The sequence below is a fragment of the Lissotriton helveticus genome, chromosome 2_2 (assembly GCF_964261635.1).
Source record: "Lissotriton helveticus chromosome 2_2, aLisHel1.1, whole genome shotgun sequence".
NCBI classification, from domain to species: domain Eukaryota; kingdom Metazoa; phylum Chordata; class Amphibia; order Caudata; family Salamandridae; genus Lissotriton; species Lissotriton helveticus.
In genome coordinates this window covers 377,976,131-378,000,723 of record NC_136060.1, presented here as the reverse complement: position 1 = coordinate 378,000,723, position 24,593 = coordinate 377,976,131, and the positions used below count along the sequence as shown (strand labels likewise).

The following is a 24,593-nucleotide window of genomic DNA, read 5'->3' as shown; positions in this document are numbered from 1 at the left end:
ATTGTCTTTTCGAGGTTAAGAAAAAGAGGCAGAGGAATGTATAGAGGTAGGTATGCAAAATAATATACGAACCGCGGAAGGATCACCATCTTGTGAGGGCCACCCGGCCTGTTACTGACAGTGGGAGCGTGCCCCAGAAAGGTATTTGAGAGTGCTCTGCCAGGTTTCCATGCAGCAGATCTGTCTGCGGCCTATATATCCATATACTCTGGTAGCGGAAGGTGTCAACTTTTCTACTGCAGAAGCACCCTATTAAGTATATACATTGTATCCTGACATGTCTCATTGAAAGGATATAAACATGACTTCACAGCGTTGACTCCTCCCCCCCCCCCCCGACAAAAGGGCAAAATCTCCTTCAGTATGTGCTAGTCTCGCAGAGATTGATCGGATAGCTCTTATGTACACCAGGAGGTCATCTGCGTACAGTGAGATCGTGTGTGTGCCATCCCCTAGTGGGATGACCCTGTCCGCTATGGCACAGATAGCCTCCACTAGTGGCTCTATGGCTAACGAGAAGAGGATCGGGGACAGCGGGCATCCCTGCCTGGTCCCTCTTCTCACCAAGAAGCGGAATATGTAGTGAATCTGAAAAAGCGGCTCTGGTTTAAGGAGATGCTTCAAAAGGGCACAAACCCATTGGACGAGGGCTGGGACCTCCTTTAGAAGGGCTAGTTGTCTGTAGTAGCCGAGGTCTGTGGGGCACCTGTCAACTTTTAGCAGTGACACTAGACTTGCCTCACACATTGACGAGGGGAGTCTCCGCTCTGCCAGTGGCGTAGTGTAAAGGTCGTGCAGGCGCAAAACCAATGGTGCAACATATGCCTTATAATATTCGTCTGGGAGCCCATCTAGCCCGGGAGTTTTTCCTGTCGTCAATGCTGCAACTGCGTCAGGAATTTCCTCAGGAGAAATTGGAGCGTCCAATGTTTCACGTTGTTCAGGGGTTAGTTTGGGCAGGTTACTGATTTTAGGAAGGCGCTGCTAGTCACATTGCCCCAAGGACTGGTAGAGTTATGCATACGCATCATTGCTGCATGTATTTCATGTTGCGTATATAACATGTGCCCCTCGTCTTCTCGCAGAGCGTATTTAGGTTGGCTGGCCTTTTCGTGGCACAGGAGCCATGCATCCTTCCTGCCCTGTCTGATGTTTCATGTGTGCATGCAGAATGTACTGCATAATCGTGACATCTAAGCCTCTCCTTCAGGTCTACATGCTCAGCGCGCTACTTGTCTAAGCGATGTGTATCTTCTGTATTCGCAGCTGTGCTGGTCTCGTGCTGCAGCAGCTGGTTCTCTGTTTTGTTCAGTTGCTTGCAAATATTCCAAGTGAGCCATAGACAATGCCCCCAAGTAGTTACTTAAAAGCGTCCCACTCTAATATTGCATCGCCTGTGGAGCCGTTGTTTCCCTTAAAGTATTCCATGATTGCAGCCCCCAAGGAGGCACGGAATGCCTGGTCTTCCAATGCCACTGGTTGAAGGTGCCAGGAGGGGACTGGTTCTGGGCCCGCCTCCTTTTTAAGTTGAAAAAGCTGTGGGTTGTGATCAGAGTGTGTGCGTCCCAGTTATTCAGTCCCCTTGATGAGAGGAAACTGGTTGTGTGACCCCACAATGCGGTCTAGCCTTACATGGAGGCCATGCACTGGGGAATACAATGAGTAGATGCGCGCATCTGGGTTGTGAGTCCGCAACATGACAGCCAAAGACCAATGAGCTAGGTTAGCACTTGTTGTGGGAAGCTGGCTCGGTATATACTTCAACAAAATGAGGTATAGTGTGTACAGAGTCCAGTGGAACCCAAAAGGTAGAAAGAGGTAAAAGTAGCACCTTACACTCCATTTGTGGTAGTGTGGGCGAGCAGTAAGGCTTTATCAGAGGGTAGTGGTGAGCATTTGTTGTACACACTCAATCAGCAAATGTCTCGCACTCAAAGACTGAACTAAGGCCAATTGTTTTTGTATAAAAATATTCTTTTAGTTATTTTATTTTCTAGAACCAAGCAAGCCTGTCCTAGGTAAGTGATGAATACTTTGCAGTAAATATAGAGTTGTAACACCGTTTTGATTGTAATTGAATATGCACTTTGTTTTGATTTACAATACTGTTACTGACAAATGCAATGCTTTGAAAATACAGTACATATACTTTGTGCTAGAATTACAGGTAAGTTACTCTTTAGATTACTTTTCTTACACAGTGCAGTATACCTGGATACTGTACTGGGACATTTCCTGAAAACACGCAAGTAAGTGTTTTTGTTAATCGGTACAATTTTTAAAGGATTTCTTAGGTTTTCCAACTCCACACTTAGAAACTTTTCATAGAAAAGCAGTCAATGTTATCCTATTGAGGAAAATAGTGTAAACGGTTCAAAGGTAAGTATGTATGTATATATTTATATATATGTGTATATATATATATATATATATATATAAGTATATGTATAAATATAAACTTTATTCGGTATCAATAAAATACCATAAAAGTGTCATTAAAAAAACATTTAAAAGCCTACATTACACATTAAACACAATTTCAGCTACAAATTCATATACCAAACAACCCTTAAAAAGGGATTAGCATCTTTGACTAAAATGTTGACACTAGTGCAAAATTTCATGTTACTAACAGGTAGGCCTAATTAATTTACATTTCTATAAAAGGATACCCTTGCCCACACAATTCATTTATAGGGCTCTCAACCTCATAGTAATAAATTTACTGTGGTCACTCCTCACATCTTGTCTTTCTCGAGCGCAATGCCGACCTTCGGAAGTTCACAGTAGAAAAAAGAGTTAACACCTCAGAGGACAATTTCAGTTACAGTAAAGCAACCTTAGCCTGCCTAAAACCCTTTTTTAAATTTTTTTTAAAAAAATGCTTCCTAGGATTTTCATAATAAGGACACAGTAACACAAAGTGGAGGGTATCCTGCGGAGACCGTTGGTCGCAGCTTCATGGACCCTTCAACTCTGCGGACCTAGTGTAGCCTGCGGCACCGCTAAACTATGGTGTAATAGGTCTAGCCTGAAGCGTGTCATTAAAAATCTGTCTTGAGCATTGTGTATTGAAGACAGATACTGTTCCATGCCCAAACAAGATTTGGTCAAAATATACGTTCTTATAGAGGGTTTATTCAATTCACTTCAAAGGTAAGTACTTTGTTGTGGGAGTTAGTATTCTGGGGTTTGACTCCGGGGTCCCACAGGGTCAAGGATGCACTCTTGTTACACCCTAAGCGGCACTAGGGCGGCCGGGTGCAGAGTGCTAAGGCCCAATGTTATCCAATAGGGGCCTCGGGTTGATGGCTCCTGACGAGCAGGCCACTGGGTTGTGGGAGCAAAGCTCCTGGACTTAAGCTCAGGGCAAATAGGGGTTTAGGCCAGCACAAAAGTTGCACCCTCAGCGGCACTGGGGCGGACGGGTGCAGAGGGCTGTTCACATGGAAAACCCTGTAGCTTTAAATGGGGAGTCTACGGTTTGCAAAAGCACAGCATGCTTAGGGAACGAAGGTCTTCAGGATGCGACCACCACTTGGTTTCCGACCGGGGCCAGAGGTTGGAGATGAACAAATCCATTGTTCACAGGAGAAAAAGTCTTTGAGATGGAAGGCAGGCAGGTCCTCCGGTTTTCTTGAGGTTGCTGACTGCAGGGCACACCGGGATTTCGCAGGTGCGAGGTGGAGACAGACCGGTAGGGCTGGGGCCAAATCAGTAGGCGTCTTCCTCTTGTTAGCTTCGGCACGCTTGTTCAGTCCTTCTTCTGGTTTCTTGGTTCAGGGCTACCCCCTAAATACTGTATTTAGGGGACGTTTTAGCGGTCTCTAGGTCAGTAGCCAATGGGCTTCTACCCTAAGTGTGACTACACCCTTGGTGTGCTCATCCCCGTGTGACTACACCATTGGTGTGCTCATCCACCGTGGGGGTGTGAGCATAGTCCCTAATCCTGATTAGGGAGTGCCTACCATCTGCAAGATATTGGGCACTGGAGAGTGGGCTTCACCTAGCCTCCCCCCACCTGAGGGATGGAGTTGACAGAGGTGGGCACACCTTCTGGGCTGGCTAATTTTTTCCGCCTAACTGCTGAAAAGGAGGGGAGACCTGAAGGGTCCTGCTCCTGATAGCAGCAGAGGCTGGGGGGGTCTCATTACAAAGGCTGCAAGGCCTTTGAAGCTCCCCTGCCACAGTTGGCTCTTAGGGGAGGTGTGAACACCTCACCCAGGAAAGGCTTTATTTCTGGGTTCAGGGAGCGAAGGCTCCCACCCTAGGGGTCCAGAAACCTAATTCGTGGTGGCAAGCTGGTGGTGTACCAGTCAGGGATCCCACCAGAGGCTGGTCATTTTTCAGGGGGCATCTCTAAGATGCACTCTGACTGCATTTCTCATTAAAACCCAAATTGGCATCAGTGTGGGTTTCATGTGCTGAGAAGTTTGATACCAAACTTCAGTTTTCAGTGCAGCCATTATGGTACTGTGGAGTTTGTTAATGACAAACTCCCAGCACCATATACTCTTAATGGCAGCACTGCACTTACAGTATCTAATAATTGACTTGGAGACTGTAAGTTTACTGGGCTCATGCACCTGTACCCTCACCACTGGTATAGTGCACCCAGCTAGAGGGATGACTGATCCATGCCAGGGCCGTGGGTTGTAGGCATGGCACACAGGCAATTGACACAGCTGTGGTTCGTGTCAGGGGGAAAATGAACGATCTAGTTCTACATCCAAATTACAAAGTTAAAATCTCCTATCAGCCTGGGAATTCCACTCCAGCGGGCCAAGAGCTCTGTTAACGAATTCCATTGTACATTAGAAGCGTAGACTTGAACACGTATCTGCCTTCTGCCACTTAAGGGACCCCTGCTTTTACCCATACTTCTTCTAGCCTGGGAGAAGCAGTTGGTGCTGTATACCTGACCTCGCCAGCACCAACGGAGGCTGACTGCTTCTATGCGGGTAAGGTGCGTTTCCTGTAGGAGGGCTATGCTGGTGGACCTGCGCTCTAGGTATGAGTATATGGAGTATCTAGGCGCAGGTGTGTGCATTCCCCTCACTTTCCATGTGAAAATATTCGCATGTGCCATGTTACGTGAGTTTTACACCTATCGCAATACGTAAGTGTGGATCATCTGGGGACCAGAGGATCATCAGTGCTCCGTGGATGTCAAAAATAAAAGCGAAACTGGGGATTTAAGTGCAATCTGGACAACCTTGTGAAGGCAAACTCGCAGCTGTGGAGAAGTGTGGCTCACCGGTTAGAAGCGGCAGACCCTGAAGCAGAGGTCGGCCCGGGACCAGGGTTCAATTCCCGACGCGGCAGGGTCTTGGGTCAATGTCCGCGGACTCGATAATTCTTGCTTAGGTGCCTACGCTAACCATGGGTCCCACTCTGCAACTCTGGGCAATAGCTTGCTTAATCTCCACAACGGCCCCAGCAACGCCGGGGATGCCTGGCTTCACCTTGGGGTGCCCTCTCACAGGGAAAGCCAGGATGGGTTCCCCAGCGGTATACAGCGCCAGGACGCCACGTAACGAGGTAACAGTGCGCTTTACAAGTATACATACATTACATTACATTACATTACATTACAGCTGGAACTTGTCCAAACAAAATCGCCCAACCATGACAATTACTGTATGTGTTGGTGTCTAGCTATAGGGGTTGCGCGCTGTGTTCCATTATTGTCAGTCCACCCCCGTTCTGTTGCATTGTCAGGTGGTCCCCATGGAGTTTAGGGGGTAGTGTGGGCGCACCATCTGGCAGGAGAGTGCCAAGTCCCTCATAAATCTCGCTTCAACCAACCCAAGATGCGTGTATGGGTGAGGTGCTGAATACAGGATCAAAGCATTGCAACGCCAATGAGTTGCATGACGCTGTTCAATTTTTGAGCTACTGGTGATTGTTCAAATTATATCGTCTGACGTCTGGAGCGTGACCTTTGGTAAACGCAGAGTCCAGATCTTCAGACCGTTTGGGGGGTCGAAACATCTTCACTCTGGAAACTAGTGGACTCAACTTCTTGGTGTCAAACCTGTTCCGTGGATCAAATCGCTGCTGCCAAGTGGAACGCCTCCCGCCTCTCCGATAATCTTTGCTCTAGGTCTGGAACTGCCGAAGATAGCATGGGTTGGCCAAGACCCCTACCCCTAGTCCTGCCACAGGATCTGCCTCTTCTATCTTGCTGGGGTGTCCTTGGCTCGGTAGATGGTTTGGGCCCGACACTATACCAGTCTCCTCTAACCAGTCACAGACATCTGATGGCGTATCAGAAAAGCAAGTGGCAACTTTTTGCAAGTACTCGTAGTCGGGCTGAGAACAGCAAAGAATAACAAATATCTAAATCTCAGAGCTGGTGTTTCACTGTACTGAAAGACCCCTGCTGTCTATGCACTGGTGATGTATAGACAGGAAATAGTGTGATCTGAGCATTTTGGATCCTAATGTCGGTTAGCTTCTGTGTTTCCTTCAGAGCGGTATCCCGATCTCTATCTCTGTAGTTAAGCATTTTGTACAGGAGTCGTCGTAACCTGGCTCCTGGCGGTGGTCTCTGGCAGGCACCCTGCAGGCTCGCTCCACCACAAACTAGGGGATCAGTGCACCCTCTGGTAGGAGCTCCCTCAGCCAGCGCTCGACAGAAGTCACTGGATCTTGTCCCTCCTCTCCCTCCGGAAGGCCCAAATGATGAATGAACGCGTTGTAGAGTGCACATCTATTCAACAAGAGTGTCCAGGTGCTGATTTGGTCATGCAGACAGGACCATCAAGCATGTATAGACTTGGGAAAGCCAGGTTTTAAGAAGTTCTTAAAGGCTGTCAGGTCAGAAAGTGGCTCTGAGAGCAGACAGTATTTCATTCCATGCTTGAGCTTCCAGAAACTCAAAATACCTGCCCCTCCCATACGGGCCAGGCGTACTCTGGGGATGCAAGCCAATCCCAAAGAAGAGGACCTCAGGGATCTGGCAGTCATATAATGACTAACAAAATTCTCGTAGGAACAAGCAGCTGGGTTCTAATCGACTGCACCACCAAGACTAGTCACAGGATTAGTACCCTTATATTGCCCACCTCAAATGACCTGCTGCCAGTAGATCATAGAAAATATAGCATTTTGTTTGTGGATGAGAGGCAACATACATTAAAGCAAGTTACAAATGTATAATCAGATAGACTAAGTGAGTCTTGCGTTGATATTCTTCTTTTATTTTCCGATGTATTGTAGTATGCACATAGATAGAATCAGCCAACGCGTTTCGCCCAATGAATGGGCTTCTTCAGGGCTGTAATTGCATACAAAATTGTGTATACATCAGTATTTTTAATAAAGGGATCATAAAGAAATACCACAGAAACATTACTCAAAAAGTTACAAAGAAATGAGTCCCTTGGGGGCAACAGCTGCTTGGAAAAATATTAGGCTTCCTGTGACTGTAGGTATTAAGGTCTACTGCCCCCATTCAGTTCAGGGGGGGATTTGCAGCCTTAATCCTATTTTATTATTGGGACAGGCATCTACAATTTGTACGAATGGTTATTTTGCGTTTCTGCTGATTTGCACATCTATTGTCTCGCAAAATTGAGGTTTGGTTACCAACCAGTTGCAGTGCAAAATATAGCCACTAAAAAACACTTAACCACTGGTCTGAAATTTAGTTTAGGAGTTCAAGCTAGCTGAAGGACTAATGGGCAGTATGTTTCTCCTAAAGTAAAGTAAAGTCCACATTTGTAAAGCGCACAATCACCCGTAAGGGTCTCTAGGCGCTGGGGGGCCGTCGGGAAGATTAAGCGAGCTATTGCCCAGAGTCACATGGTGCTGGGCTAACCTGCCGCCGGAGCCGGGGATCGAACCGTGGTCCCCAGATTCCAGCGTCAGTCGCCCTGGCCGCGGCGCCACACCTCTCCCACTCCTACTGTTCTGCTGCCATTATGCATGTTGCACCTTTTTTTGTTGGTAGAGTGCATACACTCTAGGAATTGCCTTTGAAATTGACACTTCATACATATGACTGAAGAGTGAGAGGCTAAAAACATGAGCTGTTTCCCATTCATTTAAATTCCTTGACATCCAAAAGAAGTGTTGGTAATAGTTAAGAAGTATACTTGATTATAATAGTATCTCGTATCTGAAAGCCTTTTCAACCATCACAACTTACAGTATGTACTAAGTGGTGTAAATAACAGGTGTTGATATTAAAATAGTTTGGGAACATATTTAGTATTGAAGACTTAATTTGTCCTACTCCGTTTGAAGATGAGGGTCACAAATGATGTCTGCAGTAGTGTTGGAATCAGCGAGCCTCTTGTAGCATCTTCTTGATTATCACATAGCACCTTCTCTAACAGTAAGTTTGCAATAACAGTGCTTTGTATAAAGGTTTTGTTGGAAGAAATTGACAATGTTCATTGGCATGTTATTCCACTGTATAGGACCCATATCTGATCATGTTCTCCCACAGTAGTTTTATGAACCTTACGGGTGCAGATTAAAGATTTTGAAGTGAATGGGTAAGGCTTTTTTTATGCCATTTCAGTTTTCAATGGGACACATCTGACCATTCTTTCATTTTATTTTGTGAGCATGCAAATTGTTGAAATTATTATTCAGCTACTCTACTGTTTCTTCAGAAATAATTTTCATAATGCATTTTCAGTGCCATTATGAATAAATAAGTTTATTGCAGACAAATGTGTGTTTTTTTCACAACTCTTTAACTGTTATGTATTTCTTTAGATGGCTTTGAAAACCAAACAACGCATGCTTAAAGAAGACTGGGAATTTTTTAAGCAGAGAAGATTTATTGAAGAACAAGTAAGTTTTACAGGTTCAATGTCCTATTATACATAATTTGGTTTGCAGTAATGCTCCTCTTTGGAATGTTTGTTTTGAGTTTAAAAAAGTAATGCGATTCCAGTCATGGAGTCATAGTTTTGTGAGTTCTATGTTTTGGTAGATCATGATGCGGAGGGGATTAATGAAGCTTCTATAGTAAACAATGTGTGGAAAATATATCATAGTTCTTTGTGTTTTAAGTATGTATGAATAATGATCATACTTGCATGGCAGAGGAATTCAATTACCTATGTCCCTATATTTCTTTTAGCACTGAGGAAGTAGGAGTCTGTGGCATACATCTCTATGTACAGCACAGGGCAAATTGGACCCTGTTGGGAGAGGAGTGGAGCGAGACACGGGGCAGACAGGAGAAACTGGGAACCAACTGTGGGGTTGAGGTCATTTGTCTCTGGTGTCCTGCAGCCTGTCCTATTATGGCTCTGCAACCTGGGACAAGTAGAACTCCTGCATTTGACTGTCAGTGTAGCAAACACAAGGAATCGCAGGCTTCTCATAGAGGTAATATAGAATGCTCATGTTTAGCACAGAGTAATCAAACAGTTGCAATTACTTTAATATCTAGCCCATTGCTTGTCTATTTAAGAATGAAAATACTTTTAATCCCACAGCAGTACTAAATGCTGCTTAATCCTTCTTAGCATATAGAGTAGTGACCGTGGCTGTGATCCTCCCGTGTGGCGCTACACCCATGGAGTTCCCTTCGCTAGTCCCACTCACATAAACCCTTCTAGATTGTTCCCATTCTAGAAGTCAAAAAGAAGCCTGAATCCGGCCCCCCCTCCTCCCCAGGCCCTAGATAAATGATAAATGTGCTATCAATTCATGGGTTTCGCAGTCCTTACCACCTGCTAGTGTAGTGGGTTCATTTTAGTATTTTCGTTCCTCTTTCAGAGTATTGTGCGGCCCCTCTGCACTACTGTAGGCAGGGGCTGCAATGTGTGAAGTTAGTCAAGGACAGTAGGTAGTCCAAGTGCAGACCCCATCTCAGCCTACACATCCACCAAGCGTATTCCTGCAAGCAGCGGTCCCAGTGCAGGTGCATTCCTGACTGCTTCCTGGGTTGGTGGGTAAGTTGTCCACCCCACCCCACCCGACATAGGTAGTTAATACCAGGGTCCCAACAGATACAGCCCTGATTTTTCTTTTCTAACTGCTGTTATTGGGGTTTTCATGTGCAAATAAAGACCGCATCACAAGACCATAGTAATATTTTGAAACGATAAACTAACCACATTATAATTGCAAGGCAGTAGCATATAAACATTGCAAGGAATTATGCGAGTCTGCCACCAAAACATCTCGGTGCTGGGCGTGAAACTAAAATGCACAAAGCAGCTGCATTTCTAAGTGTCAACCTGCCTAACTGGGGTGTTACCTCTAAACTGGGGAAGATAAGTGACAATTCCAAGCCAGAGGTAGGCAGGACAAAATCTGCTAAGGGCCCTGATGTAAGACCAGAGTGAAGCTCCAACTGCAGTGTGGTTGGCGGTGCTAGCTGAGGGTTGAGCTAGCATGCTGCGGCCATGGACGGGAAGGCTGAGCGACTATAGATCAGGGGAAGCTCCGAGGGCCACAGAGTGTGAGCAGAAACCCCTAAAGTAAATAATGGCAACCGATCCTGGGCTTCTTAGGGGTGGGAGTTTTTGGAGACAGAACGATTGAGAAAATATGCATACCTGATGCTGGCAGCCCTGTCAGGCTCATGAGAGCAAATCATAGTTCAGAGTAAGTTGTTGGAATGGTCAAGCAGGGTATCCCAGGCCGTTGAAATCGGTTGCCGGTTGCTTACAAAGGTGTTGGACTTCTTCATAGTGCAGCCCCCCCGACCTCTCCTGTTTCCACATCGCTGTGTGCCAAGCAGCCACTGGAGGGGCCTATTCAGCCCTCCACTGTAAGGTGAAGGCTTTCTTAGCTAGCAGAAGTGTCATGCCGGCAAGGAGCGTTCTCACCTTATGACACTTCCTACGCTTAAAGTTGCAATGTGCACAGGCCTCACATGTTTTAAGGTCAGTAAGCTCAGTGACGACTTGTAACACGGTATAGGCAGAGCGCCAATAGGAGGATAGAGCCGGGAAGGACCACAACATATGCTGCAAATCAGCAGCAAGGGCAGCAGAGAGGAGTGCAGTAGGGAAGAAGCTATTAAGTTGCTGAGGTGTCAGGTAGGCCCGGTGTAAAATAGAGAACTGGATGCTCTTAAACCTGGCATTTCTAGAACCTCACTGGGGAAATTCCAGTGCTTGATCCCACTCAGTGTCATGCAGTGCTTAACCTATATCGTTCTCCCATTTGCCCTGCAGGGCGTCCAGTGAAAACACAGAATGTTCCCATATGACATTATAGATCCATGTTATCAGGTGCTGTTCTGTCCCTTAAGTCTGGATGACTGGGTGTCTTGAGGTTCTTGGTCATGGGTGGACCAAAGGACATGGCATGTGTTCAGCAGAGAAATTGTCCCTGTGGGATAGCGTGCTCAGAGATAAGTTGGTCTAAGGTAAGGAGGTGGCCATCTGCAAAGAGGTCACTGACTGTGGTCAGGGATTACTCATTCCAGCTCTGTAAATTAGTGGCTCGGTATGATCCAGGAAATCAGATCAGTACCCTTCAGGGGGAGTGCTTGGGCATACTGTGGGATGTGACGTGAGGTAAGAGAGACTAGCCAGGTATTTATAGGTAACCATGACTTGCAATGACCATGTGGGCTGGGGTGTGATTCTGGGCAGCGTCACGCTTCGGCGCTTGGATGGTGTTAAGGGGCTGGATCCATTGCATGTCTCCCTGATGTTTTGTCCAGCCAGCCCCCGCAAAACCCACTCCATGGGGCTTATATGCTCCCCAGAAGAATACGTTAGACGTCACGTCGTTCGTCAACCAGCACGTATCGCCCTCCCTATCCATAACAGTGTCAAGTACCAAGAAGGGGATACCCAGCCGAATCCATACAAATGCTTTGCGGGCAAATGCAGATTAGGTGGTGACAAAAAGCGACTCCCTCGATTGTTTTTGAAGGTGCTGCAGTTGCACAGCCGTGGTGTGAGTATCATTTTTTTTTTTTTTGGGTGTTCAAATCTGCTTTATTGACAAGAGTATAGTAGGATACACAGCTTGAGGCGCCTACAACCCGGAGGCCGGCAGCAATATTGGAGCAACAGTACACAGCCTAGAGGCCGGCATCCCGGGGGCCCGGCGGCACATCACAGAAGTAAAGTCCGGAACATCACCGTCCGGCGTCCGGTGGAGCAGGTCCAGGAAGGATGTGTTGCAGTCAAACAGGTTTTTGTGTGAGCGAGAAGAGAAACCCCCTCTTAGTTTTTGTAACAATTAAAACAAGAACCAAGAAAAAAAGAAAAAAGAAACCCCCAACTCCTCAACGAGGTTACGTGTTAACGGTGGTGTAGTGCCGTGCAACAATAATGTATGGTAGTGGTGTAGCGTGATGGCCGTGTCAGGTGCCAGTGCGCAGGGTGTTGCATGTCCCAGGCTCAAATTACTAGGTTAGCGGCAGTTCGTGGGGCGACAGTGCAGAGCTTCTAGTGGCATGTAGGAAAGTACTCTCCGGATGGAGAGGGGACACTCGACAACGCGTCTGGGGGGGAGCATGGGTATAGGAAGGGGGGCGAAGGGGGGCAGCGCCTCGGAGACCAGGGTCGCATACTCTACGAGAAGACAGCAGGGGGCACAGGGGTCCCTCAAATGGGGGAGAGCAACATGTGACGTCCTTAGCCAGACATCAAACAGGTAGACAAAGGTGTTATTGTGATTGGGATATGGTGGGCTCATTGCCCGATAATGTATCATCGTCCGAACGTTTAAGCAGGTAGTGTACCAGCGGGTCCCAAACGTTCCTAGGCCTACTCGTGAGAGGCAATAATTCAGAAAAGGTGGTGTGCTGATCCTGGCAATATGTTAGGTCAGTTAGCCAATCCTTGAATTTGGGCGCTCTGCCTCTGCCCCAGCGGCAAGCGACACGTCGCTTGGCCAGGAGGAATGCTATGTCGGCGAATTTTCTGCATCCCGTAGATATATTCTTTGTGTAACCAAGGATGGCCACCAGAGGGTCCTCAGGAATCTCCTCATCCACCATCTGCGCAACAGCCTCAATGACCTGTCGCCAGTAGTCAGCAACCCGGGGGCAGGACCATGCCAAGTGGAGAAAGTCAGCATGCTCTGCTCGACATCGTTCACAGCGGTCACTATCGGCCAGCCCGAATCTGTATTTCCGGACCGGAGTGTAGTAAACCCTCTGCAGGTATTTATAATGTATTATTTTCAACCTGCAGCTGGCAGAAATGCGGGAAGTCAATGTACAGCAGTATTTCCATTGGTCGTCTGAGACTTCGGCGTCAAGTTCCGCTGACCAGCGCAGTTGGGCAGCAGAGACCGGTAGGGGAGCAGCTCCGCGATATTGGCGGTAGAGCCCAGAGACCAAATGGGCCCCATTCTGTGATTCCAAGAGGTGGTGTAGTGGCGGTAAGGTCGCAGGTTCAGCAGGGTAATCTGGAAGGATGACCCGCATCCCCGCGCGCAGACGAATATAGTAAAAGAGTTCAAGGGGCGTGTGGGCTTGTGTGCGGAAAAAAAGGTCCGCTGTTTTGAAAAGGCCGTTGTGGAACAGATCACCCCAATAGGTGATATGGAGTTTGTTACAGAGCTGACGAAACCCCAGTTCCGAAAGTAAGGCAAGTTTTGGGTGATAGGCTAGAGGAAGTTTAGGGGAGTAGGGCAGCGCGCAGAGGAGCCGCCGGGCGATGCGTCGCCACGCGTCTAGCGTGCAGGAGATCGAGGTATGCGCCGTAGAGATGGAAGTCTCGGGACAGTGTATCAGACCGTTCAATGGGAGTGGGTGTGCTATCCAATCTTCCACTGCTATGTGAGGCAGGAAGGGGGTAGGAGCCATCCAGTGGTAGGCAAAATGCGCTTGTGCGCACAGGTAGTACGCTTCGAAATCAGGGACGTCGAAGCCGCCTTGTTCATAGGGAAGGGTCAACGTGGACCATTTTAGTCGAGGAGATTTGCCTCCCCAAAAGAGTCTGCGCAGTTCGGCGCGGAGTGTCTTGAAGAAAAAAGCGCCAGGGTAATAGGGGATATTTAGGAAAAAGTAAGAAAGCGGGGCAATATCACCATCTTTATGAGGGAGGCCCTGCCCGCCATGGAGAGTGGCAAAGTGATCCACCTATCGACGGAGGCGGCCAATTTGGTTATGGCCACTCCATAATTGGAGCGAAGTGTCTCATCTTTGTCCCGTGCCACACGGATCCCCAAGTAGCGGAGATCGTCTCTGCACCACTCCAACGGGTAGTCTAGTGGGAAATCACTGACCGCATCCGTAAGGGCAAAAAATTGTGATTTGGACCAGTTAATATGAACACCTGATAGCCCCCCGAAAAGGACGAACTCACGGAGTAGGGGGTTAAGGTGCAGCTCCGGGAACTTGACATATAGCGTGATGTCGTCCGCATAGAGGGACACATCGATTTGCCGCTGCAAGCATTGGAACGCTCCCTCTCGGTGTAATTGGCGCAAGCGACATGCCAGTGGTTCGACCGCAATAGCGAACAATAGGGGTGAGAGCGGGCACCCCTGGCGGGTGCCTCTCGTGAGGTTGATGGGTGATGATAGCTTCCCATTTATTAGCACTCTCGCCGTGGGGTCCGTGTAGAGGAGGCGCACCCAGGCTAAGAACAGTTTAGGGAACCCCATGCGTTCCAGAACCGAGAAGAGATAGGGCCATTCGACAGAGTCGAATGCCTTGGTGGCGTCGAGGAAAACAGCCGCCACCGGGATATCAGGATGGACCGAGCGAAGTAGAGAAAAAAGGGTGCGGAGATTATGGGAAGTGGATCTGCCTGCCACGAAGCCAGATTGGTCGGGCAGAACAATTCTAGTCATGAGCAATGAGAGTCTCGTGGCGAGAACCTTGGCAAGAATCTTCACATCACAGTTAAGAAGGGAGAGTGGACGGTAAGAGTCACAGGAAGTAGGGTCCTTGCCAGGTTTCAAAAGTGAGGTGATAACCACTTCGCGCATAGATCGGGGTAATGCCCCATCAGCTAATGATTCAGTGAAGACTTCGCTAAGCACGGGTGCCATAATATCAATATACGCTTTGTAAAATTCGGCTGGGATGCCATCAAGCCCTGGGGCCTTCCCATTCTGGAGGGACATAATGGCCTCGCGAACCTCCTCAAGCTCGAAAGGCGCAGCAAGGAACTCCCTATCGCCATCACTGAGCCAGCACAGTGCTACATCATTCATATAATCAGCATATGGAGCATCCGCCTCTGCCTTGGAAGTATATAGTGTTGAATAGTGCGCCGTGAATGCAGTCAGTATTTCATCCGATTCTCTAGTGACAGTGCCAGTCCCATCAGTAAGCTCCAATATGGTGTTGCATTCTCGTGGCGTGCGCGTGAGCGAGGCCAGCACCTTACCAGGTCTATCCCCCTCACAGTACTTCCGGGCCACCCAATGTTTGCCCCGGTATTTCGATTCCCTGGCAGCCTCCTCCTCATACTTGGATAGTGTGTTCCTAAAGGCTATCTGTAGTTGTGGGTCATCCCCTGCCACCATCTGGAGCTCTAGTGTTCGCAGCTCTCTTTCCAATGCGGTAATGGTACGTAGAATATCCCGCAGGACCCCATGGCTCTTAGAAATGCAGAAGCCCCTTATAGTGACCTTGAAAGCCTCCCATATGTGTTCCACGGATTCCACTGTGCCCTTGTTTCTAGGGAAGAAATCCCTGATCTCCTCTCCCAACTCCGTGCGAAAAAGCTCATCAAGCAGCGTGTTTGGGTTCAGCCTCCACTGCGGTCTTGGATTATCCCACCCAGGAGTGCGGAACTGCAGTCTAACAGGGCTGTGATCTGAGTAGGTTCTAGGCAAATGGTCAACTACCAACAGTTCCCCAGTGATGCCCCGGGTTACCAAAAAGTAATCCAAGCGAGCCCAGGTCCCGGTGTGATGCGTAAAGTGCGTGCCCTCCCGTCCGTGGGGATGTAGCTGTCGCCAGGCGTCAAACAGTCCACCCTCCTCCACCACTCCCTCCAAAACTTCTCTAGCTCGGGGCTTGTAGGAATTAACACCATCTGCCCTATCAAGCGAGGGCACCAGGGCCAAGTTAAAATCACCACCCCAGATGACATGGCGTGCCCCAATGGAAACAATTTTGCCCCACAGTGTGGAAAAAAAAACAGGTGAGTCAACATTTGGTGCATACATTGAGACAAATAAATAGATGGCATGACCCACCCTCCCCCACAACAAAACATATCTTCCCTCTCTGTCCGCTTCTTCCCCAATGAAGTGGAAAGGGACACCACGGGCGACAAGAATCGCCACACCTCTGGCATAAGACGAATAGGAGGAAAATGCGCGGGTCCCTGCCCATTTCAGACCAAACGGGGCGTTCTTACGCGCGGGCATGTGTGTCTCTTGCAACATAGCTACTTGTATACAATGTCTAGTCAAGTAAGCAATAACATTCCTACATTTCCGAGCATCGTTTAACCCCCGAACATTCCATGAAAGACATGTCAGTCGCGCAGTCGAGTTCACAGCAGCCATGAGCACAGTGACAGTAAAGAAGTAGGCGCCCGTGCGGGCCAAAGCACGAATCCACATCCGCACCCGAAGTGCCAAATCCCACACCAAATCAGTATAAATATACACATTTTATGCAACGGTAACCTCACGAAGTCCAATCCCCCCCCACCCACCCCAGCATCCCAAACATGCCAGCAGCCATGAAACCCCCAAAAACTGCCCCCCCTCGCCCCCCTCCCCCCCAACTTCAGAGTGGCAAATAGCCAAACACACAATAGGTCAGCGGGGAATACCCAATAGGGGACCATCTAAAGGTGCGCACTGCCACTATCCGGCCCGTAGCTCCAGTCTGTACCGCCCTCGGTGGAGGCTAGGGCCGGGAGAGCGGTCCTTGGTATACTTTACCACGGGGGGTGCGATGTCCAGTAAGTCCGATTCGCATGGTTCATCCCATCTTCCACACGGGGAAACAACACCGACCAGCAGACAAGTACGTTGCCAGCTGAGGTCGAAGTTCCTAAAGGCAATCAGTCCTCTTGGCGTTCTGGAGGCAGTTCAGCATTCTCTAGGTCGTCCTCAGGCGCCTGGTCGTCCCTGCGTGCTCTCCGGATGGTCTTAAGGTAATCCTCGGCTTTCTGCGGGTTGGTAAAGAAGCGTTGCTTGCCCTGGTGAGTAACCCTCAGCTTTGCCGGATACAAAAGTGCATAGTCTATCTGGGCTTCTCGCAGTTTCTTTTTTATTGGAAGGAACTTGCGCCGCTCATCCTGAACCATCGGCGTGAAATCAGGATAGATGGAAAAAGTGATGCCCTCATACCTCAGCGATCTCTGCGTCCGGGCTGCTCGAAGGGCCGCGTCGCGATCACGGTAATTCAGCAGCCGAGCGATGATAGGTGTGGTGTGAGTATCTTGAAGGAATATGATGAGAACTTTTCCCGCTTGAAGTAGGTGTAGACACAGTAGCACTATCTCGCAGTGTGCATTCAGTGCACATTCAGGGTAAGAAACCTGGTCTTCGCAGAAGGCGCCCTAGTGCCTCAGTTCTGGTGTGCTTAAGTGAAGCCCTGGTGAGCAAGCCTCCCTGTTGTCACGGTGATGTAGCTGCCGCCATCTGCGATTAGAGGTAAGTACGTCTATCTGGCCGAATCTTGGGTTGTGAACTGTGTGAACATAGGAATAAATGGAATCTGCAACATGTTCGGCCTACTGCAAACTGTGGCACGCCCAAACTGACTAGAGCGTCAAATGATGTAGTAAGGTGGGTCAGTGAATAAAGAATAGCGGTGTGGGAGTGGGATGCAGCCCTGGATATCGACATCTTATCTGAACAGAGCTCAGCTGGGGTATGGTGGGGCGGGACCCTCCCACTCCTCACTTCAGTGTGTTAAGTGTCAATGCTACCATGGGCAGCAGGCAGCCTCTGCTGTGTTAGACAACAGTCAAAGTTCAGAGTCAAATTCAGCTCTGCCCTGCTGGTATTCACTGGTGATCCGGACTATATTAAGCTATCTGCAGAGTCTTTAATGGCGGGGTCTGGGAATCTTATTGAGAGCTCTCTACAATTGTAGAGTCCTCCTCTTGCAGGAAGATGTATGGGCCCATCTTCCGTTCGGAGGCACCGGCATTGTCTCCCAGAGATGCTGCTTCTCAGAGGACCCGTTGGCGGCCTTCAGTAATTTGTTTCCTACGCAAAAAGAGATTCTTGGAGGCCCCCCAACCATTAGGCCAAATCCCAGTATCATTGCCTAAAGAGAAATGTCCCCAAATCAGCTCAGATACTGTTTGCGATCTAACCCAAACTGCCACCTCACGTCTTCTTTGAACAGAAATACAAGTAACCCCAGACCTGTTGTGGCTCCTAGTTAAGGCCTCTTCCTGAGTAACAACTTGGGTTCTGTTGTTTGTGAAGGAGCTTCGAACCGCAGGGTCTGTGAGTACCATACATAAGTGGGACATAGCACTCAGGAGATGTGTATGCTAAGTTTCATCCACATGCAACTACTCTGGACGCACTCCAGTCAATTTAACAAGACCATCTCCACTTGTCCGTTCAGTCAAAGTTTACTTGTGAAGACTGATTTGTTATCTAGGATGTCAGCCCGTCCTACCTGGTTATTGCTTAGCTTGACTTCTCGACCCCCTGAATTACTGCATGGTTGCCACTTGAATCTTCAAAGCACACTTTGATAATGCCTTTATGCTCACTGTTAGATAAAGATTCTGCATTGAGTGCCTCAAGAAGCACTTCATATTATCTACTCGGCTAAATCGGAGTTTTCGTCTATTGAAATACATTTTACTGCTTTTTCCATATATAAATATATATATTATTTATTTATTTTCAATATTCTGTGAAATCCTTAAACGTTTTTCTTTAAGGAGTTTGCTAAAGGAATTGAGTATAGTGCAGAAGGTGGAGCTGCCTGTGTTTATATTAGATGGTCACTTTCTTACTGGCTATAATTTTGGCTGGAGGGTTAGTTGAACTGTATGCTTTATGTACTGATGAGCCGTATAGTTTCCATTATAAGAATGTCTTCTAATGTATCAACATTTGGATTTTGAATAAAAGTGTGATGTTCTTTCTGAAAGAAACCTTAACAATCATTCTATGTCAAAATACAGTTTTAAATTGGGACCGTATTCTAATAGGTTTGTGGTTAGCTTATAAATATTGTGGTCAGTAAGTAAACATAGCACACCTCTTTAACTTTCAAAAGTTAAAAAATGGCCTTGAGTGTTTACTTTGAACATTTTCATCACCACCATTCACATTAATTTCTAAAAACGGATTTTCAGAAATTAGTTATATGATTCTGCAAGCTACAGATGTGTAGGTCTGGACCTTCCTGAATATAGATATTTGGGTGAAATGAGGTTGAATTCCACATCCACAGTTGCACAGTCCAGTGTGCATAGTCTTTCAAGCAAGAGTGATGAATGGTGCACTTGTCTTGGGCTGTTCTTATTCAAAAACCTAGTGAATTTGTCACCCATTTATGAATATTTGCCCATCATTGGACAAGAAGGAGTTGCATTGAGTTGGAAAAGGCTACTGCTAATGACTTGGGTTACAAAGCCCCAGCTAGCAGCGTCTTCATTTGCTTTCTCTGTACATTGAAGCTGAAGTTGTAGTCCAACAAATGTGCAAAATTATGTTTTATACTTTTTTAGTTAAATAACAAGAAAGCACTATCTGGGGAGAACAACTTCACAGACACAATGAGGCACATGTTGTCAACTCGCCTGAGCATGCCAGACTGTCCCAACTGTAACTATAGGAGAAGGTGAGCTCTTGTTATTCATGGTTATTAAATAGTCAATCATACAGTGATGAATTGTACTGAAACAAAAATTCGAAGATAGAACTAAAGCAAGATTAAAGTGTTTTTAAAAAAAATTATTTGGGTTAGCTCAACTTTCACGGCGTAATTGTCTAAGCGTGTGTGTGTGTGTGTGTGTGTGTTTGTGTGTGTGTGTGTATATATATATATATATATATATATATATATATATATATATATATATATATATATATATTTATTTTAAGCTATCTGAACTATCTGCAGGTAATCCTTTCTTGCACATGGCGCGTAATTTTCATGATGTTTTATTTTCATAGTCTTATTTGAGATGACTACTCTGCCTAGCATTTGAACGTAGCTGCATTTATTGAACGTTCTGATGTGGCCATAAAGTGCAAATTTGCTGTAACTGGATATTTGTTCGATTCTCGAGCAGGTGTACGTGTGATGACTGCAGCCTTTCGCATATCCTCACTTGTGGCATCATGGACTCTCCCATCACAGATGACATCCATATTAGCCAGTTACCACTGCAAGTAGAATCTGCTCCGGACTATCTTTCTGAAATACGGCCACCTAGTATGTCTTCAGCGAGTTCAGGTTCAGGGTCCAGCTCTCCCATTACCATTCAGCAGCATCCCAGACTCATCCTTGCAGACAGTGGCTCTGCACCTACATTGTGAGTACATTTTGTTTTTGACAAGTTTGTACACATTTTTACACTTCTCACAATTACTTACAAGCTGTACATTTCACACACTTTAGTTGTATTCTGTTGCTTTTAAATGTCAAAATGTTAAATGTCGTATACTTGTAAAGCGCACAGCTGCCCCAGCAAAGGGGCGTCCCGGCGCTGTATACCGCTAGGGAACCCGTCCTGGCTTTCCCTGTGGGATGGTCCCTACTGGGAATCCCCAAGGTGGAGCCAGGCATCCCCGGCGTTGATGGGGCCGTTGTGGAGATTAGGCAAGCTAATGCCCAGAGTTGCCGAGTGGGACCCCAGGTTAGAGTAGGCACTGAGGCGAGAATTGTCGAGTCCGCTGACCCTGGTCCACGACCCTGCCGCGTCGGGAATTGAACCCTGGTCCCAGGCTGACTTCTGCTCCCGGGTCTGCCACCTCTAACCAGTGAGCCACACCACTCCACGCCACCATGCCTTGTGGTTGCCATACCGGAATTTTGTGCATACTGTAGTCTTTGACACTCCTAACCATTGACCGAAACAAATACACACATTCCACATTGTGGTTGACCAAGAATTGTACCAACGCTCAGGTATTGTGAAATTATAATGCACAAAGATCTGCTTTTTGCATGCACATTGGAATCAGCTGGTCATATTTTAGATGACCTGTAAGGACTCTTCGGCAACAGGCATATTTTTCGGATATTTTATTATTGAGTTAATCTACACCAGGGATACTCGAAGTACAACCCGGGGGCAGCATGCAGCCCTCCTGACCTTTAATTGCGCCCCACTAGTGACCAGCAACTCTGGGCTGCTGTTCACTGGACAGATCAGGAACATTGAGAAAGCTGTGAAACAGGCATAAGTAAAGGTTTTCTCGTTTCACATTTTGCAATTCAGCCACCAGGTGAGTATCTCTTTCCCTCTCATGTTTTACATTCGAAGTTATGGCTTTGATTTTAATTGTTGGTGCATGGACATTGAGCGTTGGTGATAGACAGAAGACACAAGGCTCGGTTTGTCGTCCACACCATGCATCTGCTTCAAGTCCCCCTACGCCCACCTTTCATTACCCCAGCTCTCGCCCTGCAGCATAGGTGCAGCCCTCGAGCATGACACAGATATTACCTTGTGGCTCCAGGGGAAATGTTTGCGAGTACCCATGTTCACACTGTAGCTTATAGAAAAGTTTGCGGTTTGTTTTTCAACTGCTTTGTTCCCTTCCTGCCGGGTTAGTTTAATGTTGTAGTCTGGGTGCTTGCCCAATTCAGATTTTTTTCGTGTAATACATTTTCTAGAGCCTTTATTTCTTGCTCTGACTTCGAAGCTAAAATGTATTCTAGTCATAGCGGTTTGTTGTTTTTCTTAGGTGCCCTTTGTGATTTTAGGAGGAATATTTTCAAGTTCTCCCATTTATATTCATTATTTCTTCGTTGTGAGTAGTAGGCCATAAAGCGACTCTGTGGGTGGGGGTATCAAAATAGAGTATGTGTCTCAAGTCCCGTTATTCTAAGAACTCATTGTAAAACTAATGTTGAGCATTGTATTGTGTTTTGGCCATGTTGTGTGGGACTACAGTTTTGCTAAGGTCTTCATAATTACTAGGACAATAAGTTCGCATTTAAGGCTTAATTTATTGTTCTCAAAATATCTATGTAGCAGTATTCTATGCGTTTCCCCTGTCCCCTTATTGAGGTGGTTTGCAGTTATCTATATAGGAAAAGCAGTTTGCTTGCCTTTATTCCATTAAACTGTTCTTATTAATATTATTTATTTTCTTTTTTGGGCATTCCCCTGCTTAAATTGTATATGGCAGCCTATCAATCAAAAATTGAATACCTAGGATTAGTAAAACACTGAATTTGTGTGATTAATAGAATACACTTTTAGTTAATATTGTTATGTTATGCAATGTAATTATATTTTCAGTATTTACTTTGAACACTGATTGCTTAATTAGCTCGTTATTGATTTCTAAGAGTTTCTAGAAGGTTGATCACTGTGTCTCATTTACTTGTCTTTCAAAAGAACACAATATTGTAGAAAAAAAAATTGAAAGTACATCAGGAAATTTTCTGTACATTTTTTGTTAAGAATTTCTAACAACAATGAGATTGTTATAAATGTTGATCAAAGAGAGTTAAGGGCAGAAGGGAATCTTCAAATAAGGTGACATGTAACTGGCCGTACAGAATTATATCTCCTGTCCATTGGAAGTCTATTGAACGATATCGGAGGCTTTAGCCTTCGCTCACGAACTTATCCAGTGCAGTTGGACTCATTACACAAGAATAATAGACTATGCTATTTTACCGAACACAAAACTCTACTGTTCAAACAGTTCTGCGTATGTTCCATCTTGGAATATCAAACTTGGTTTTATTTTCTGTTGTGTTTGTTAGATTAGTGCTTAAAAGTAGTCGAATTAGGGTAGGATTGCTACAGGTTAATAATAATGTTGGAGTGGTATCCATTATTTATGCTTTTGGTATACCTTACGGCAGCCATCTCATTTGTCTTCATTGTGGTTACCATTCATATGAGGTGCAGGAGATTAGTATTTTGATTTTAAACAAATATTTAAAATGTAACCCTCATGTTCTAATGTTGTTGAATATTTTTTTAATGAAGAAATTCCACAAACTATCCTTGTAATGTCTTATGGGATTAATCATTACCTGAAACACATCTCACTCAAAGATTACTTAGTAGATTTTGGAATGGTTTTCTGACTCTTTTTGGCATTGATGAAGTCCTTGACACAAGGGATCAGAAAAAAAAACCCCTGTGTAAAATAATCTTGATAACGTATCATTGTGAACAAGGCACCTCGCTTTGACATGGAGAACATTGTCTATGTTTATTTTTATTTTTTTTATTTAAATTTATAATGCGCAACAGCTACCCGCAGTGGGTTTCCCGGCGCAAGGGATAGACTGAAGAAGAAAAACCAACCTCTCAACAGCACCATAATCAACTAAAGCGGCATGCGAATCATTGGAAAAGTGTGGTTTTCAATTTTTTCCTAAAACAGAGAAGGTTAGTTTCTGACTTCAGGGTGATGGGTAACGCGTTCCAGTATTTGGGGCCTAGATGGGAAAAGGCCCGACCCCCCCCATCCTTGCGAGCTTGAATCTTGGGACAACGAAGTCGCAGTTGGCAGAAGATCTTGATGTGCGACTAGGCTTGTAGGGTTGGACCAGACTGCAAATATTTTGGGGCCGAGCCCTGCTTGATTTTGAAGAGATAGCATAGGGCTTTGAATTTAATACGACTGGGGATTCTAAGCCAGTGTAGATCGCGAAGAGCCTGTGAGGCCGATAATCTCCTCGGGATGTTACAGAGAAGTCGAGCCGACGAATTTTGAACAACCTGGAGTTTGTTAATGGTAGCAGCGTCGGCACCGAGATAGAGGACAGTACCATAATCCAGGCGAGATGTTACTAACGCCTGGACTACAGTTCTTCTGGTGGTATGAGGCAGCATCCATAGAATTTTCTGGAGCCATCGCAAGGTAGCAAAGCAGATGGCGGCCACCTTAGTGGCCTGCTGTCTCATAGAGAGTTTGTCGTCAATAAGAAATCCGAGGTTGCGAACCACAGAAGTTGGCTGGGGAAGGGGTCCCATATCACTGGGCCAATGTTGGGGGCCCCACAGATCTTTATGCTTTCCTGAGATGAGAATCTCGGTTTTGTCACCGTTTAGTTTGAGGAGATGCCTCTGCATCCACTCAGCTATACGTGACAATCCAGTTTTCAGAATCGATACACTGTTGCGCTCACTGCTGGAAAGGGAGAAAACAATTTGGGTGTCATCGGCGTATGAAAAAATAGTCAGCCCAGCGTCCTCCGCGATGGTAGCCAGGGGTCTCACATAGATGTTAAACAACAAGGGGCTGAGTATGGACCCCTGCGGAACGCCGTGCACCAATGGAAATGTGGCGGATGTGGCTTTAGTGGAAAAGACTTGGAAAGTGCGCTCCCTTAGGAAGGAGGCAATCCAGGCCAATGCCGGACCGTCCACTCCCAGGGATCGAAGAGAATTCAAAAGGATGTAGTGGGACACGGTATCGAACGCCGCGATCAGATCCAGAAGGATGAGTGCAGATGTTTCCCCGCGGTCGATACCATGTCGTAAGCTCTCCGTCACCCCGAGTAGAGCGGTCTCTGTGGAATAATGTGCACGAAAGCCAGACTGGGAAGG

General features: G+C 46.6%; 1 protein-coding gene across 2 annotated transcripts in view; it reads left to right on the top strand.

The window, feature by feature from the left end:
- FAM193A (family with sequence similarity 193 member A) overlaps positions 1 to 24,593 on the top strand; it is a 542,579-nt gene that overhangs the window by 275,446 nt on the left and 242,540 nt on the right. For both annotated transcript variants that reach the window (XM_078678579.1, XM_078678578.1), the window contains exons 9-11: positions 8,734 to 8,811; positions 19,572 to 19,684; positions 20,139 to 20,381. In XM_078678579.1, coding sequence (XP_078534705.1) covers positions 8,734 to 8,811; positions 19,572 to 19,684; positions 20,139 to 20,381 — 434 coding nt within the window. The remainder of the gene's footprint in view (positions 1 to 8,733; positions 8,812 to 19,571; positions 19,685 to 20,138; positions 20,382 to 24,593) is intronic.